General features: G+C 39.2%; 1 protein-coding gene across 50 annotated transcripts in view; it reads left to right on the top strand.

The window, feature by feature from the left end:
• Positions 1-20288, top strand: part of LOC116940339 (calcium/calmodulin-dependent protein kinase type II delta chain) — a 71185-nt gene that overhangs the window by 23819 nt on the left and 27078 nt on the right. For all 50 annotated transcript variants that reach the window (XM_076065728.1, XM_032950048.2, XM_076065732.1 and 47 more), the window contains exon 4: positions 19784-19838. In XM_076065728.1, the coding sequence (XP_075921843.1) occupies positions 19784-19838 (55 nt within the window). The remainder of the gene's footprint in view (positions 1-19783; positions 19839-20288) is intronic.

The following is a 20288-nucleotide window of genomic DNA, read 5'->3' as shown; positions in this document are numbered from 1 at the left end:
GCAGACTTCAGAAAAAAATTGTAAACGGTATTACCCAACGTTAAATTAACAAGTTTCTTGCATAATAAGGCAGGTAGTGCAAATGAGCACCTAATTAAGGTCTACCTAGTACACAAGGGCAATCGTCAACATGCCCCTCAGGATCTGTAACTCCTGTCAAAAAATATATTGAACAGATAATAATTTATTTAATGAAGTATAGAAAAATATGGTATTATTTGTACAATATAATAACAATCGGTTTGTACAAACGTGTTAAAAAATATATAACATTCCCAGTATCGTGTACAAATGATGGTGTCTTTTGCACACCACTTGATATAAGCAAGGGCATTGACAATTTTGATGGATAATTGGCATCAGGGTAGCATTTTTTTAGGACAAAGTCAACACTGTGCAACCCTAAATTGCACTTTAAAGTTAAAAATTTACAAAAAATTGACTGCCTGAGGTCAAGTTCTTAAAAAAATTCCATTCATTAGTCCTTACGCCAAATCGCAACATGTATATTAATTATGCTGTCTGGGAAGTGATTATTGGTGCGTAAAATTTCACATAGCCACGACTGTAAATGCAGCCCTCACTCATTCTTAGGGAAACAAGAAAACAAAGAAGCGTCAGATAACCTTTACCAAAATGCCCAGCGATTATATCCCACATTGTCAAGCAGGGTCTACTCCAGGCATGTGGCATTGCTTGTGGTGGTGATCCAAAATTTTGCATGTAAAATCAGGCATTTTGTGTAAACATGTTCACGTCAGCACTCGTAATTCCACTTCTATTTTTACAGCTTGTGCAGCTTCTGTTATTGTCCACAAAATGAAGATGTAAATTGGTTTCCAATTTGGTAGTCCTTGATAATTAAAACAACATTTATTTCACAATATTTTTTTCTGTAATACGATTGATCTTCTCTCCCCTGCAGCTTTTAACAAAAGAATTGCAGACCTTTGGCATGTATTTTATTTTTAAATATAATGTATGTCTGTGGCATTGCATTTCTGGCCTGTGCCCTGCCTGTGACACTGTCAAAGCTTTCTTGGAAGCATTGTCAGGATATTTTTACCTCGGCGCCATGTAGAAGGAATACACTGATGAGCTGTGTGTGTGTTCGTGTGTCCCATGCGCAACTTTGACATTTTAAATCGGATAGGGACCAAACTTGCTATTCATGTCGGCACAGTCATAAAGGGCACTGGCGCTATTTAATATGTTGAGCTCTTGACAGAAGCATTAGAAATCTGCAGAAGCAGTTTTATTGACTTTCTTCAACAAAAGTTTAAAATTCTCTTGCCTTGTCAGATTTTAATTCTTGGAGGTGTACAATGTGTTTTCTTTTGTCTGTTGTTTTATGTGTGCAGTTGGAATGCTTTATGCACAACAACTTTAAAGTATGAGAGATGAGACGTTTAAACAGAACATCTTATTTGCACGATGTTCTGAAGCAGATTCAGGTGCAAGGTTGAAATCATCTAGGGAAAAATAGTGTTGGCTCTATTGGCAAATTACTCAAGGAAGGACGAGTCCATCTATGTTCGGAAAAGAGGAGGGGGGAGACGAAAAATTAATGTATGCTGTCTGAAAGCCACCGTAAGCGTGAACGATCAATTAAGACCCGAAATGGATTATCAAATCCTTCCAATGATTGCTAAGCCAGAATCCATCTTCTCGGTTGAAATTGTCTCTGTGTTTGTATATGTGGATAGCCTCATGAACGAATCTCTCATGGTAGCCTGATGGCTTGCAAATAACCTCTGTCTTGGAGAAGTCAATGTCATGTGAGCCTACTGAATTATAACAGTGATCTGCCACGGCCGAGGTGTTGCTCCTACCGTGTTTAAGGTCTGCTTTGTGTTCACGAATGCGGTCCGAGACATGTCGTTTGGTTTCTCCAATGTAACTACTACCACAGAGGCAACTTAGTTTGTAGACACCAGGGTACTGTATGTCCTGAATCACATCTTTTACAGACGGAACCAGATCACGGATTTTATGTAATTTGTTGAAACGGACCTGGATCTTGTGTTTATTCAAGATTTTGAAGATCTTTTTTGTGATCCCCGCAATGTAGGGTAAAGTGATGGTTTTGAAAAGCTCCTCAAGAGGGTCCTTCTTCATGGTTTGAGTGATAGCTTTGCGGATTGTATAGTCGGAGTAACCATTAGCCTTAAGAGATTGGTGTTCGTGCTTGAGTTCACTGCCTATGTGTTCCTGGTCGGATATGCATTGGGCTCTATGGTGCAGAGTCTTGATGAGAGAATTCTTCCGTGATGGATGGTGGTGGCAATCCGGTTTCAGATAAGCATCCGTATGGGTAGCTTTCCTGTAGACAGAGTGGCTCATTGAACCATCAGGTCTCTTTTTTATTAGGACATTCAAAAAAGGTAGCTTGCCATCTTTTTCGACTTCCATGGTAAATCTGATGGCTGGGTGTATGGAATTGATGTGGTCGAAGAATTGGTCTAGAGCAGGCCGGCCATGTGGCCAGATGACAAAAGTGTCATCCACGTACCTCTTCCATAAGGTTGGGCGCAGAGTGGCAGTCTGGATGGCGTCACTCAAATTTCTCCATGGGTTAGAGTTTACCTGAGTCCTAAGTTCTTGCAGTCATACAACTTTACAGTGAACGTTAACATTCCCGTAACATCATTAGGAAGAGTCGGCCATTGTTCGCCAGCATCATGGTTCCAGTTTTCAAAATTTTAAAAGAGTATACTTGAGAATTACTCAATTGGCATTAACCATAGCAATCATTGCCCCCCCCCCCCCGCACTGTGAAAACTTGGCAGGACCTTTAAAATGGTCATGAGGCTTGGTGAGGTTTTTCTGGGTAAACAAGCATTATAATAATACACAAGTATCTAAGCGTGTTTCACATATTCTACAACAGTTCAAATTAGGATTGTTGATTATAAATGTTTGAATAATTTTATTCAGAATCGATTATTGAATCCAAAAGTGGAGGAGTCCGATAATCAAATTCTAATAAACTTTGGCACCAATTGGCAGATGGCACTGCGCAATCGAACGTGATTGGTCAACAGTAGATATGACATGGCACCGGCGGCAGGGCTCATTCGTCACGGTGTTGTACATTCCAACACAGGCGCAGCAGTGCAGGACTTAATTTTTTATTGTTTGAAATTCCAAAATGCGCAGGAAAACTTATTATTTTGAGGTTTTTTTTCACGCGATTGTTAATGCTAAACAAATAATATTTGCAACCCTTTTTTTCAATCCAGGCTCGCATTTGGAAATGTGAATATATTCCACTCATGCCTTGGACGAGCATCGCCTTACTGCTTTTGTCACAACTCTTTAGCAAGATTACGTTTGCCCTGAAGCTGTCGTGTTGATTGGGGTTATGGAAAATACACTCCGACCTCATTCTCATGAATTCGAATTGCCCATGACCTGTGTAAAACATGCAGTCCATCTCATTGTATCGCACAGAAGGTAAGAATATAAAACACATTTATTTTACAATGAACATCAATGTTTAGAAAGCAAATGCTAATAATAAGGCCTTAACGATGCGATACATCTTTTATTCAAACATTCTTAAGATTCATGCATGCAAGAATGTATTTTTTTAAATGTACGCAGAATTTGTTTTAATGGCAACAGAAAAAAATAAACAATCTACAGAATACACTGAGTGATACAGTGGGGGAAAAGGAAAATCGGTTTTTGAATTATACCATGACATCTGATTGTAAGAGTCACCCAGGGGAGATGAATCATTACTTGACTACAATTGCTTACAGGTCTGTTATCGTCCAATGCTGGATGAAGACCTCCCCACCAGGGCAGCCATAGGGGTTGTTTCGTCATCATTGACTGTTGGTCAGTGTGGGTTGGTGAAAGCGTGCCGAGCCAGCTAAGGTATGGCTCGTTGTTGATGTTTGCAGTGGCTGGGAATTGAACTGATCTCTGAGTTCATTTCCCAGTGTGGGTACCAACCAACGTAAACATTACTTTTGTCATAAAGACAGTAGTTTATACAAAATAAAGTTGAAAAACGTTATAAAAGGTCAAGTTATTATGATTGTCCATATATGCTTGCTTCATATTGTTTGCCAACTATTACAAAAAAAACCACAAGCTTTAGTTTTTGTTGCCAAATAGTAATTAAAACTCGGTTCACTGTCGCCACGCCTACATCTTTATGATACGTCACCTTGGTGAAACAGAAGCAAAGACGACATACTTATGGAAAAAAAAAACAGGGGCAGTATGAATTACCAGCGAAACGTCGTACTCAAACTGTAAATGTTGTGGATTCACTCTTCAACACACCGGTGGGCTAAAGTAGTGAACTATTTGTCTTTTGTCAACGTGACACTTTTTTGCTGATTGGCCGTGTCGGGTGGTGGAGGGTTACAACACATTTATAAATAACGCGATCTAACCCAAAAAACCTTTATTATGAATAATATTGGTCGCGAAAGCCTACGTGTTAAACTGAGGGGCAGTATATTTGTGTTGCCAAACACCCCTGCTCCCACCCATCCCGATTCACGCCCCAACCCAAATTGCATTGTTAAGTCCGTTTATGTTAGGAGAGCACGATGCCAGGAGGAGAAGCAGCAACAACAGTAACAGCAGCAGCCTGCGGTATTGGATTGTTAACCGGTTCACAGGATGTGGAAACGTTTGTGAAATTGTGCACCACACCCCATAACCTCTCCACTGGGATGTGGATAGGCATTGCCTACATTGTGTTTATGTTTTACATCTGTATCAAAAAATGTTCTCGCCATACCTATTTTTTTCTTTTAGCCATTGCCTCTTAGTTTGATTGTATGCATTTTTTTGTGATGAAAAAATAACCACTTGATTTCACAGTTAAAGTGCACCATAAAAGAAACAAGCGTTGAATGTTTTGCATTGTTAAAATGCGGAGCAAAGCAAATGTACGTGGAATTTTTTTTAACTTGCCTTGCCTGAGATCGTGCGATGCTTTGTATCTCGTGTGTGTCACACGTACAGATACTGCGATATAATTTCAGCACATTTTTAGGCAAATAAATAGTGTTTCGATTTAAAGCTTTTGTGACTGCAGGGATTCATATTCTTGGTTCTTTCGGTAAAGTCACGTAGAAGGGAAATAATAAAAATAAATTTATACATTTCTCACGACGTTTCGATTGCAACACAAGCAATCATCAACACAAGCAATCATCATCAGGTGTGATGATGATTGCTTGTGTTGCAATCGTAACGTCGTGAGAATTGTATTGTTTTATTTTTATTATTTTATTACTTCCCTTCTACGTGACTTCACCGAAAGAACAAAAAATATAGTGTTATTTAATTTAATTCTCATTACTTGCGCAGTTGCTGGCTTGAACATCAGTCCTATATGACTTATCAGTGCAGAGGGAAAAAAACATGAGTGGGTGTTCCCAATTAAAGTCTGTCATAAAAAAGTTTATATGTAAAATGTCATATGCCAGAAAATTTGCATGGCCATTACCACCTTTAATTGGCCTAAGCAAAGTTTGTCGCTTTGCTACGGAAGAGCATTTCTGTTGTTGGAGTTAATTGTCACTTCACATTGATCCACATTGCTTCCTATACATTAGGCTATGCTTTGCAGATTTTAATTTTGCACAAGTTAAAACTGTGGCAAGTCACTTTCTCCACACTGTTGTAGTCAAATGGATTTTAAAAATAGCATTTCAAAGAGCACTACCAATTCAGCCGTGTGGAGGCAATGTCCAAATGTTGGGTCCAGTTTAGAAAATGCAAAATGAAAATATGATCTGTAGAGTTCAAACCCATATTTTTAATGATAGAATCGTTCTACCCCCCACCCCTCAGCGATGTTTATCTCAATTTAGGATCACAATTAGATTAAAGAATCAATTATTTTGTCTTGGTCATGCCGTCTTGTTTGTATTGTCTGTCTCTGCTCTAGTTTGCAATTCAGTGTCTTGTTTGTTCTGTCTGACCCTTAATTTCATAGCCTAATTGTAAGAATGGCATATAATTAGCATAAACATTGTACGTGAACAGTTCGATATGCATTAAGAGGATAAGAATATTTTGTTTCCGTCATGTCCGTGCTATGTAACTTTCCTGCTCTGTTGCGTTGAACGAATATGCTGTCTGGTTTGTCCAACGCGTCTTTGTTTTGTGCCTGATCAAAATTCTTCCTAATTCCAAGAATGCCCTCGAAGCACGTGCACGTGGAAGCGCGCATGCGAATTGTGTTCAACCGAGATGGTGGTAGCTGGAGATGGGACACCACAGATGATCCTCCTCGGGTTTCTAAATTTATTAATATGATTAATATTCTCGTGGCAGTGCGCGCGATGCCGCATGTGGTCAGTAAAATCAAATGTTCGTAATTCCACAACTCCTTTCTCTGTGTGTACACACACACATACCATGATCTCCAGATTATAAGGCACACTTTTTTCCCTCAGTTTAAACCAGATAATACATTGTCTTGCAGAAGTCATGTTTTAAGCTAGTTCAAAATCATTTGTCTCATAATGGGTCTGTTTAGGAATATATTACCAGCCAGATGACAAGAACATAGGAGCCGTTAAGAATAATCTTCCAAAAGACGTCTCCCCTTTTTAAAGTAGCATATTCATAATCATCTTCTAGAAAATGTCTTTCCATAGTATCCATATTCTCCCGATCAAAAAAAACACCTTAAGAAAAGGTTTGTGGTGTGTCTTACTTTCCGGAGAATCGTATAAACCAGAGAATACTGTATATATGCAATTAAGCAAGGCATTAGTGCTTTTATCCAAAAGTGGCAGATGTGAGAAGTCAAGGAGTAAAATCCAACATCTGTGCATTAGGTCAGCTGGGCTTTATCGCATTGCGCAATTTGTCATAGATGGACGTTGAAATACCCAGTGATGTAACTATCGACAGTAAGTAATTGTGTGTGGGTGTCATGTGCAGAAAATTATTGAAGTCTGAAAAAAATATTCTCCATTGCTTGTTTTTTTCCTCCTGAAGAAACCTCTTGTTGGCACTTGGAAGGTTGCTCTAGCCTAAATGTTCACAAGATAATATTGTAATTGGCACAAACATGATCAGTGAATGAATTATATTATCAGGGCTAAACAATACCAGCATTTACCTGCCAATTCTTGACAAAATTATCTTCATTCCACAGTGATTTTTATATTCATCCCAGCAGTGTAGTATAACACCATGTTTTGTTAGCAATGCTGATTAAGTTTTCAATATTGGTGGTTGGGGAAGAAATAATGACTGGTTTATTAACATAAAATTTGTAAGTTTTACTTTCCTCGGTTTATATCACATCCAAGAGAGGACATACTCTCGTAATGGCTGTAAAACCTGCATAATGAATCCATCCACACAGGCACATCCACCTGCCTACAATGTAAGCTTTGTCCTATTCAATTTCTGCCTGCTCAATCCAAAGTTTATTTTCATTATTTATTTTGTTGCCAGAGTAAAACACACATCCTCTTGTCACAGAGGTTTGGCATGCTTCCTCTGAACTCAACCCTTCTGGCTACCACTGCAATGAGAGCATGCTCTCTTTTCCGGCCAGAGTATGGTCTTGCAGGCATCTCTGAATCTGATTTCACTTCTTTGTTACATCTACTTCCCTTTACTACCACGTTCCAACCTCATACCACCTTCAAATTTGGGTTTTCCCACCTTTCCTTCATTTTGGCCTCGACATAATTATTGTGGATTTCAATTTTCAACTTCCATCTTGATTATCTATCCAAACTCCCTTTCATTTTCTTTCCTCACTGCTACAAGTCCATTGACCTGCCAACTGATTTAATCTCCTGGCCCTTTGTCTTGTGATTTTTAACTCAAACGTCCATCTTTCTCACATTGGCAACACCTATTACTCTAAAAGTTTCTCCATATCTAGCCCCTTGCCACTTACGTTGAGCTCCTGCATCCAGTATTCTGATAATTGGTTACTCCTTATACATCAGCAAATTCCGACAGTATGTATATTTAATTTTATATTTTGACCGCTGTCTTTTGTTCCCCATGGATTTAACTTTGTCGTATTTTGGTAAAATAATTAGGTCCAGGAGAATCAATTTGCCCTTGGTACTGCGTATCTGGAATTTGGTAAAATAACAATACAGGCTCTGTTTACATTGGCTATGTTTACTATATTTGATTTCGTGAAGCTGTTTGATTTTCTTTCCGATAATTTTAAGGTAAGGTCACTTTATAAGAAATTCGCATTTGCAGCACCTAACATTGTTTGTACGCGTACACGACATTATGCTATTTTTCTTAAAGTTTAGAGGATGAGAACTTGCATGCTAGGCAACACTAATTTGTAAGGCAAGTGTGCGAGATTTTAACAATTCATTAAGGTCTTGGTATAAATATGCAGTGCTCGTATTTCATATTCTTTTCAATAAGCTTTCAAATCTAGATGTGCAGCCACATAATTTAGCTGACACCAATACCTACTCTGAAGGCGATTGAAAGTTGAAGGCTTTCTGTCTAGAAAGTGAAGATGATGGATTAAGTTGGATGGGGTGGAAGATGAAAGTGGAGATAAATATTATTTTTTCTAATTTAATATTTGCTCAATTCTGAAAGCCAGCCTTAAAGCAAATTTAATTTTCTTTTTTTTCTGAGAATTTAATAGTTTGCTGCTTTAACATTAATGAATCCAAGAATGAGGTAATGAAATATGTTTGTGCTGTACGGGTCCAAAAATGAATGCTTTTCCCAAACACTTGGGGTTTATTTTTTAAATATATTCAACACTTGGCATTTCAAGAGCAGTGATGGTAAGCAGACCTTGCACTTTATTTATTTTTGTTATCTCAAAACATGTGCCATAGTTAGTAATAGGCTTAAGAAGCACAGTGAGGGATGTGTGAAGCAGTAATTTGAGGCATCTATGAGAGGCCAAGCCAGTAAATAGGCTGAATACTTTCTGGGTCAGTCCTATTAATACCATCTGGTGTGCTGTACTGGTGTGCAGAGTGACAGAGGACTGTAACTTGGCATGGGGCCCACTTTATTTTTTGGCCACCCTTCATGCCCAAGGGATTTCAGGATTAGCAAGATCACTAACCTAACAGCATGCCATATTATATAATTGTATTTGTGTATGTAACTCATACAGTGCGTACGTATGTACAGAACATTTACTGTTAACCCTGCACGTATTTGAGATGTGTTTGTTCATAGACACCATTCTGGGGTCTAAATATAAGGCTGTTATGTTTTCATCATTAAAAATTACCACTGTTTTATCATGTGCTTTTGCATTGGCATCACCTCCAGAAAAAAATAGTTTTTGACCCACCTATCAACCGTTATGTGCTCGTGGATATTTAGAGTAGTTCGTAAAATGGCATACACCATTGTCTTCTGCTTTCTAATGCTTATCAACAAGCCAATATGGCTTGGATTGTAGTGAATTTTTTTGAACAGATTTCTACCTTACATTGGCAGCATGGCTCAGTTCAAACAGTGCTAAGTATATTTCTGCCAATTGTGTATGCCAAATGTTATTAATATTCCTCCACTAATGAGACCATAAAAAGGTTACGGATAACAAAAAACAACCTCGTTATCATTCCCTACATATGAGTAAGTTACTTAAAGTAGATTATTTTCCATTTATACAATTATTTCATTTTGGGACCGAGGGATTTTTTTGTGTGTGTCACTTGTGCCTATTTATTGTTTCCCTGCAGTTGGTCAGATTGCAGCTGTCCACGTTTAGGCTAAGCAGTCACTTGGTGCTACGTAGCAGACTAAGTTTGTAAAACTTAGCGCTGTCGGACGCTATGTTTAGGCCACAGGACGACTGTGTCCGCGTGGTTGCTATGGCCTTGTTTAGAGCCTGCCCAGGCTTGAACATAGACAGATGCCGCCTAAAAATACAACGGCTCCATTTCGCTGCGGAATCCCTGCCCGTGACCGCGATGGCATCGGGGGCTGGGGTCGCGTTGCCGCCAAAGGTTCTGACGCGAGGACCCAATTGCTGGCGATCGATCTCTGCAGAGAGAGATTTGATTGGATTGTAAATTGTGGGTGTAGATCCGAGGGATGGAATTGATTGGATTAGGCAAAGTAGTTTCCTTAATTCTGCATGTCCCTTTGATTGATCGCTGGAATATATTGCAGTGACAATTTAAATGCATTCATTGCAACTTGGCAATTTTAGTGCAGCAACGCGATTTGTGAGCCATGCAGCAGTGTTGCGTAAGAGGACATTTTATATCTCTACAGGGCTCTGCATCCATATCACAATCGGTATGCTTAAAGGTTAAAACATTACACAACTCCTCTAAACCACTATCTAACATTAACACGTAACGGTAACACATATGCGTGATTTGTTGTTTTTAATTATTACTTTGAATTGTTTATATGCTGTTTAAACAATAGTACATCCAATTTTATTTTCGCAGTAATTTCCCCATACTGCTCATGCTAATATGGTTAACAATGCTGCATAATGATTTAAATTTGTCATGTTCTCAACATAATGGTACTGCACCATGTTGCAGTGTGACCCTGAAATAGTTTGAACAAACTGAACTTTCCGATTGTTTTGTACCAGTTAATTTGTCGCATGTTTTAACACGACTCTCCAACTGGATGTAATAAAAGGTGACCCCTCATTGTTTCTTGTTCTCTTGAATTGTATATTATGCTGACATTATTTTTTGTACAGTGATGTTTTATTTTAGAAAACGTTTCCCTGCATAATTTAAATAAAGAGAGGGTATTTGCCAAAGATATTTGACAAAATGGAAATGTCCAGCTACCACAGGAACACATTCTCAATTGGGAATTGTGAAAGAATGTATAACGTGTCAAGGTTAGAGATTTGGCTGAAATGTAGTGGGAGTTTCGCTGATCTTGCTCTAACACCCTCATTAGACCACGCATCAGAGGAAAAATCTCTTTTTATGGCTTGATTCAGCTCAACAAGACCATATTTTCTCTCCGCTCTAACCCATTTGGGGCCATCCAACCAGCCACCACTGCTGCAATACAGGGCAATGAGGGGTATCAAGGCTGGTTGGTTTAGTTCCTAATAGGGCATGGGGGACAGTGCAGTGAGGCAGAGGCAGTAGGGAGTTATGGAATATATTAAGATTGGTTTGGACCAGAGTGTAACCATCTATTGACTCGTAAACACGAGGACATATATGTTAATCACACACAAGTATATATGTTAACCTGTTAGGTAAACCCATATATACAGTGAGGGAAAAATAATTTGATCCCCTGCTGATTTTGTACGTTTGCCCACTGACAAAGAAATGATCAGTCTATAATTTTAATGATAGGGTTATTTGAACAGTGAGGACAGAATAACAACAACAAAAATCCAGAAAAACGCATGTCAAAATGTTATAAATTGATTTGCATTTTAATGAGGGAAATAAGTATTTGACCCCTCTGCAAAACATGGCTTAGTACTTGGTGGCAAAACCCTTGTTGGCAATCACAGAGGTCAGATGTTTCTTGTAGTTGGCCACCAGGTTTGCACACATCTCAGGAGGGATTTTGTCCCACTCCTCTTTGCAGATATTTTCCAAGTCATTAAGGTTTCGAGGCTGACGTTTGGCAACTCGAACCTTCAGCTCCCTTCACAGATTTTCTATGGGATTAAGGTCTGGAGACCTCCATGTTTGACGGTGGGGATGGTGTTCTTGGGGTCATAGGCAGCATTCCTCCTCCTCCAAACACGGCGAGTTGAGTTGATGCCAAAGAGCTCCATTTTGGTCTCATCTGACCACAAAACTTTCACCCAGTTGTCCTCTGAATCATTCAGATGTTCATTGGCAAACTTCAGACGGGCATGTATATGTGCTTTTTTGAGCAGGGGGACCTTGCGAGCGCTGCAGGATTCCAGTCCTTCACGGCGTAGTGTGTTACCAATTGTTTTCTTGGTGACTATGGTCCCAGCTGCCTTGAGATCATTGACAAGATCCTCCTGTGTAGTTCTGGGCTGATTCCTCACCGTTCTCATGATCATTGCAACTCCACGAGGTGAGATCTTGCATGGAGCCCCAGGCCGAGGGAGATTGACAGTTATTTTGTGTTTCTTCCATTTGCGAATAATCGCACCAACTGTTGTCACCTTCTCACCAAGCTGCTTGGCAATGGTCTTGTAGCCCATTCCAGCCTTGTGTAGGTCTACAATCTTGTCCCTGACATCCTTGGAGAGCTCTTTGGTCTTGGCCATGGTGGAGAGTTTGGAATCTGATTGATTGATTGCTTCTATGGACAGGTGTCTTTTATACAGGTAACGAGCTGAGATTAGGAGCACACTCTTAAAGGGAGTGCTCCTAATCTCAGCTTGTTACCTGTATAAAAGACACCTGGGAGCCAGAAATCTTTCTGATTGAGAGGGGGTCAAATACTTATTTCCCTCATTAAAATGCAGATCAATTTATAACATTTTTGACATGCGTTTTTCCGGATTTTTTGTCATTCTCTCTCACTGTTCAAATAAACCTACCATTAAAATTGTATACTGATCATTTTTTCGTCAGTGGGCAAACGTACAAAATCAGCAGGGGATCAAATACTTTTTTCCCTCACGGTATACTGGTTAACACAAGTAGCGATTGCTTCACAATTATTTAAATAAGCTATCCATTCAAGTTTTTATTATCTTCCTAGATTAATTTAAATATTCTATTTCTGTCATTGGATACATTGTTGATTATACATTTATTCTGTAATCTGCATTGTAATGTACGTTGTACATTGTACATTACAGACAGAGGTTTTGGACGTTTGTCAAAACTGAGCTACACCTAATCGGGGAGAAAAATCACACTCGGTCATGTCTCCAGATTGATTGTGCACCTTTTAAATACTGACATTGGCCAAGAGTACGAAACCTCGGAGTTGTCATTTATGCCGAGCTGTGGTTCTTTTTCCACATCTACACTTTACAGAACCTCTTTACCTGTGCAACACTGTCTGGATCCCCCATTTCCTTACCTCAGCCGTGCCTTCATCACATCCCGACTAGACTATTGCTGTTCTTTCCTATGGCTTCCCCAAATCTCTTATTACATCATCAAACTGCAGATGATCTGAAACACCATGATCAGACTTTTTACCCTCAAATGTGACCACATGAGCCCAATACTCCATAAAAAAAAATTACTGGCCCACAATCCGATCTTTAATCAATTTAAAGATTGCACTCAGACTTTCATATCCTCTTTGGGTTCACCCCTTTTCCTACATCTCCCGTCTCTCACTGCTCCACTCCCTCGCATTCTCTACTTTAGCAGACTTTCTGTTGAGAACCCCAGTCAACCTTTGCTCAATGTGAGTTGACTCGTTCTGCTCTGCTGGCCCAATTGTCTGAAACTCTTCCCCCCAGTCTGTGCAACCGACTCCTCGCCCCCTTTTTGGTCGAACCTCAATAACTTTTCTCTTCTCGATTTATGACTGACTGCCTTCATAAAATAAATATGCACGCTATCTCTTCACGGTATCATGAGACGCGGTTGCATTTAGATGCTGCTTAAATCCAAATCGTATTGTGCAAAATGGTTCTGAGAAAATAGTAATAAGATTGGTTATAGCTATGCAGAGGCTTTTACACAAATTAACAGCAACTATTTTTGATGTAAAATCTTTACGTGTACAAATGTCCTTCCTGATTAAAGGCTGTATATAGGTTTTAAAGGTTTAATGTAACTCTATTTTCCTGATTTCTTTTGCCCATCTACAACCTTTAACCAATGTTGAAACACTGTTCGATTTTATTTATATGATTTTCATAATTTATTTACTCCACAAATGTCTCGAGCAGAAGGCTGTCATTTCCAATTGTATAAGCACCATTCAATGAGATTATACACTTCAGCTGTTGGGCGGCTGGCTTGATGAACGGTAGCATAACATAATAAACCAAACAAAAATGCCACTCCTGTGAGCAATTGTCACCAGTCTCGCTTGCAAACATCATTATGCTCAATACTTGTCCTCATGTCACTGTGTGACAGCCTAAATATTAACCTGACTGAGAGCAGGGTTAGTTATTAATTATGTTATTCAAAGGGAGTACATTGGAGGGCAAAATGCTTGTCATTTTAATTATTCCTGAAATTCTACCCACTCTTTGCTCTTTTATTCATTCGACTCACAAGAGTGCACATTCTACACTAAGATTATGGCATTACAAATGACTTGGCGTTCAGACTCTCGTATTACTGTTACGGCAGTTTGGCTGTACATGCAATCACTTGTAAATTGTCTATCTTGTGTGTATTTTAAGTTTTCTCAAAATATTGGGATGCATTTCTGCCACAGGCTTATACATATTTGTGAGCCGTGCACACAAAGGGTCCCGGGATTTTATCAGCATAACGATGCTTACTTGGCTCAAGGACTTTGCCTCGCGCTGGCACGCATATGTGACTCGATTAGCGTGCCTCGCTGCTCCGCGGAAAATGTATAAATGTATAAATGATGCATAGCCGCATGTCTTTTCACAAGTTTGGACATTCAAGTAACGAGTTAATAATGTGTAGAATATTCTGAAACATATCTAAACTCATTCGCTCAGCATTGGAGATGTTTCCAAATATCTCGGTTTTGCTTAATGGCGGAGGACAGCGAAGCGAATCCTGATTATGGCAATCCCAGCAGTGTGCGCAGGTGTGCCGACATATATTCCACATTCTGGCCAATGAACAGAAATCATCAGGAAATTTGACAGTTGCACATCTGAAATTTCGGATGGCTACATAGACTTACGGAGTGTTTCTCAACTCCAGTCGTCGCAGCCCCCCACAGTACAGTTTACCATGATTACCGACCATGCAGTGTGCAGTGTAATCATTTGTGCACGATTAGAAAAGACTGGTAATTGTGAAAAGGTGGACTAAATCGGGGTTGCAACGGCTGGACTTGAGAACAACTGGCCGAGAGGTTGGCGTTATTGCCACCGGGATGATTTGCATTTTAGTCTGTGCTTTGATCCCTGCAGCGCTTGAGTAATCTGTTTAGGGAAATGCCAAAGCTTGCTATCTGCTAGAATTGAACCGATACAAACCTTGCAGTGACATTGTCTCATGTACAAAAATTGGCCACTCATTTCCGGTGTTTCAACCCAAATTAAACGTTTGAAAACTCATTATCTAGCTATCAACTGCTGGATGAAGGCGTCTGCACCATCGCCATTCCCGCAAAGTCAAATGCCACTACCATTCGTCTCACTCCTGCACATGCACTGACCTCATCGCTCTGTCTTTGCAGTGGTCATCTGTTTGGATACGCTCTTCCCTTTGGCTGCCATTCTGTCGCCAACCTTGTTCATCGGCCATCATTTCCGGCTAGCTGTGTGTCCTTTCCAAGCACATTTACTTTTTTAAGGGTCAATAAGATGTTACCGATTTGTTTGTTCCTTGACTGTGTGTTCCTTTTCCTGTCTCGGTGTAAGTCCATTCGTGCATCTTTTCACTTTTTTTGCATACTTTTCAGCTTTTGTAAAATTTTATTTGTCATTATTAATTATTCAAATACATGTCACAGTTGCCAGTATGCACCGAGTGAACTTTCTTCTTGCAAAGGCACTATACCCTGCTCTCTTGTTCTCCTTAATTGTTATTTTGATCCCACCATTGGAACCTCCTTTGCCAGTAGCAAAATATGATAATTGTTTTTTTACCCTTTGATCTGGCAACAAAACTGACACCTTTTTTACAAGGAGTCATGTTTGCATTGACTACAATACCTGCCTTCGGAATGCAAACAAAGAACACAACTCTGATTATGTATGCACTGTCCTTGAAATTGATTGGTCCACACCCGAGACAGCTTTTCTTAGAGCCTAGTCTCACATGGTGTTGGACCAGATGACGCCAAAAGGCGCACAACTAATCCACTGTCAATTACTGCTCGGGATACACACGTTTTGCAAACTTGTAAATTACTTCAATTTTTGATAATTTATTAAGTCCAGCTTTGCAGCTGCCTTCGTGAAGTTCTTAAATAATTTATTTGGATTCATTTTAATCTGGTTTATCTTGGATGGCTGAAAGTTTCATTTCTCCAATCTAATTTTGACTCGGATATTTTCCGAAAGACGAACGAAGGTTTGAAACATGTCCGAGTCAAAAGTGTCACATTCCCTTCATAAGTATAATACACTTTGCCACATTTTACAAAACACTTAATATCAATAGTATCTTGTCTGGCTAAAATATATTACGTAAATATATATACCCATTTCCCTCCCAAGTGACCCATTGTCATTTGGGTTTTGCAATTTTAATAACGTTGGCCATTTATGTAGAACGTACTTTATTTGTGTTGTATATTCTTAACTGAGAACATTTCACGAGGCTTCTGGTACTTCCCTGTAGTGTTTCAAGTAATACAAAAATAATATGGTAGGGAATACATCATTGTGGATGAGAACCCTCCGGGGAATTGTGTGCTCACTTAATGATCTGGAATAGCGGATGTGTAATTTTTCAAGTGTTTTTCAGTATGTATTTTATTATTTATTTATGGTTTAAATAAACAAATAGCTTCTACATAGGCTTGCCAAAATTACGTTAGACAAGCCAGCCTAAAAATGTGTGTTTTTTTTATTTAAAGCTTTCGTGACTGCAGGGATTCATATTCTTGGTTCTTTCGGTAAAGTCACGTAGAAGGGAAACAATAAAATAATAAAAATATAAAACAATAAAATTCTCACGACGTTTCGACTGCAGCACAAGCAATCATCATCAGGTATGAAAACCACAACAAACATTTTTTTGTTGTTGTGATTTTCACACCTGATGATGATTGCTTGTGTTGCAGTCGAAACGTCGTGAGAATTTTATTGTTTTATATTTGTATTATTTTATTGTTTCCCTTCTACGTGACTTTACCAAAAGAACCAAGAATATAAATGTGTGTTTTATTACTATTTAATTCACATAGGTGTGGTAGGTAAAGAAGCAACTCGTTTCGCCATACATGCTAGCGTGCCGACGCATGTATAAATTGTATTATTTGGAGGAACGATTCTGAATGCATGCATAGTAGCTCAAGAGATGTAATTTTATCCGCTGCAGGCTGTCTGCCTGTGCGTTGTGCCTGTGCGTCCACGTCACACTGATTTAGTGAATTTCATTACCTCCATGTCATCTCATCTACAGTTATGCTCGTTGTATTGTCCAGGGTATCTCTTAAAGCCGCTCTGTGCCAGCGACAAATACATTAACGACTTTGTGGTCAATTTTGTCTGCCATAAGGCCGTTTTTACACTACCAGTGCTCTTTGGTTCTTTAAACATCCATCTTGCGGCTGTACATTGCTGAATAATGTATTGGTAACCTTTCAGTTGTTCATCGATTAAGCACTGATTTATAGTGCTCGTGGCATAGAAAGAAATGCATTAGTTACCATCTGCAAAATATTTGCCCTGAGAAAGTTTTCTAAACTGAGAGATCAGCCGTATTTAATTGGGAAGGCAATGACTTGCTGAAATGCAATCATTACATAATTGGAGGCTTGTGCTTCCCGATGTGCCAAGCACATTGCTTGTAACCATTCCTGAAGCATTGTCTTTAATTTAAATAAGCTGTTCTTGAGGGCTCTGAACATGCACGAGACCTTCCTGCAGTGCTCGCTGAAGTCGTGTTCAAAGAATGATGTGAGCGAAGGCGTCACCTCTGTTTCCATTATGCACGCTTTTGTCTCATTCAGGTGAATGCAGATGACAAGCAAGCCTATAGCCGGCCACGAGCTCATCATAAAGTGCCACAACCGATGTGGACACATTTTTGTTGTAGATTACTGCAAGGATATCCGTCTCGACGTGGTGGCAATTTTTTCGTTTTGTTTAACAATAAGTGGACATTAGCCTTTATGCATTGCAAAGGGCCTCTTGGGCCAGCCAGATTGATTTGAGTTGGAAATGCCATCAGACCATTTATCAGTATGACTGCCAAAGCGCTTTGCATGGATTTGCTCATTAAACTTTAAACTGCGACAGTGTGGCACACAAAATTACTTTTAGAGTGAACCCGTGCCACCTCGGGAAAGTGTAAGCAGTTTACGAATGTTGAAGTTTCCGAAGGCCGTGAATTAATTGCTCATACATTCATGCACGCGCTGTTAATACAATACATGTTAACTCATTGATGCAACACATAATTAAAAAAAAATGTAATGACTTGCCCAACTATGACTAAATAACCCACAAAGTATCTGATCTTGTAAGATCTAAGAAGCGGAGTAGAGTTGAGCCTGTATAGTGCATGAACAGGTGACTATCGTTCACAAGCAGGTTGTTGTACGGCTTGCAAGGGCTATTTAGAGGGCAGTATAGGGAAGTGCATCAAAATCCACCATTGTCCTGTGCTTCTATGCTCCCACTTTCACGAATTGTACTGATCAACATGGTGAAGTGTGTAAGCCTCACAGACGTGGGACGACCTTCATCCAGCAGCGGATTGACAAGAGCTGGCGTGTACAATGATTCACCCTCCCCCTTCCCTTCCTCGCCCCAGTGATTTGATGAATTTTCACGATTTATTGTTATTAAATTAAATAATCGTTTATTTTTTATTTAGTTTCTATGTCAGGATCTCATTTGTATTATTTCTCGTTATTTTTCTCATTTGTACTGTTTTGTGCCCACCATTATTAGCCTAAATGTAGCCACAACATATAATGTACGTGCACTGTAAGTAATATTTTAAACTAAAGATTCAATGTGTTTATCGTGAACATATGTACCACTTTTAATTGATTCGATGCATGGTTATTCGCCTAGTAATGTACCTAACCAATTTGTGGGAATACATAAACACACTCCCCTCAATGCACTGCTATTAAACTTTGTAAATAAATAAATACAGGTGGGAAGGCATGAAGGAAGTAAGGGAAAAGACAATGTCCCTATGGAGTACTCCATATTTTTATTTGCCATTACAACGTGACTGCACTTTTAAACAGACTTATGTAACTGCTAAAGGCAAATTGATGTAGTGATCAAAGCACATGCAAATTAAGGGGAAAAAAACTTAGCTTGAATCCTTAAAAATCCCTGTTGAAATACTCATCCACTTTATAAATATTACAAAACATTACTTATGCCTGCTTATATGCAAAACCATGAAGGGAATACAAAAAAATGTGGAAATATTTTTGACAAGATTTTTTAAAATACATGATCTTTTAACATATAAAATTTGATATATTTTTTTCAAAATGTATTGCCTTGACGTTTTCATTAATTTCATTTCCTTTATTCCATATTAGATCAACGATGACCATTGTGGGGGTACAGGCCCACACACCATCATAACAGTGCTCAAATCATCAGCTGTACATGTCCCCTCTAATATATGACACTGGAGCAGATGAGGCATCGTCTGCTCTTCACAGCAGATTGTCTGTGTTCTGGGGCTGTTCAACCTACATCGTTTGTAGTTAAGAATAATAATGATTTACAGGACTTTAGTCAATCTACTGCTGGATGTAGACCTCCCCCACAGCGCATCGGTCATGGGGTTTGTTTTCCTGAACTTCACCCTGGTCAGTGCAAGTTGAATCGACAGGCGTGCCCCGTACTGGTTCAGATTATCGCTGGGAATCAAATTGCTTGTTGCGTTGATTGCTCAATGTGCTAACCACTGTACCACCGCAGTTTTTCACTGCCAAAAATCAGTATGCTGAACACATGGCTCTTTAGAATTTTTGCATCTGATATCCTGAAGTCTTTTTTTTCTTTTAATCACAATATTCTTGTCTATAACGTTTGACTATAAGTGTTTTTATATCTTTCTTGCAGTACGTCTCCATGAAAGCATAGCAGAGGAAGGCTTCCATTACCTGGTCTTTGATCTGTAAGTATACTTTTGCAGATTTCTTATAAGCATTTGCTGAGCTGTAGCCACCTTCACACATAGATGGTGTAACCAAGTTAGAGTTCAGGTATTCAAACACTAGCTGAACACCCGCAGCACACAATACCCAACTGTGGTTGGCCCATCCAGAGTACAAGAGACATCAGATTTGTATGGCCTTGTTCTGCATTGAAACACAACTTGGGAATGTGGCAAAGCTTATCTCTGCTTGTGGGTGGTAGGGCCCACAGCTAGAAGATTTTAAACCCCTGGTGTGTAGACAACAGAGAGAGAATTGCTCTTAAACTCAATAACATCAACAAAAGCGACAACTGTGACTAATGTGCTTATGAACCAGCTATAAAAAGTTAGATATTTCAAGTCCTTTCATCAAAGATTTGTTTTTCAACTTGATGCCATATGTCCATTAAAAAAATACCCCTAACTTTG

This window comes from Petromyzon marinus, chromosome 8 (assembly GCF_048934315.1).
Source record: "Petromyzon marinus isolate PM22_M1 ecotype Great Lakes invasive population chromosome 8, UKy_Petmar_22M1.pri1.0, whole genome shotgun sequence".
In the NCBI taxonomy this organism is placed as follows: domain Eukaryota; kingdom Metazoa; phylum Chordata; class Hyperoartia; order Petromyzontiformes; family Petromyzontidae; genus Petromyzon; species Petromyzon marinus.
Note: the sequence above shows the minus strand (reverse complement) of the source record. Positions and strands in the feature narration are given on the sequence as shown.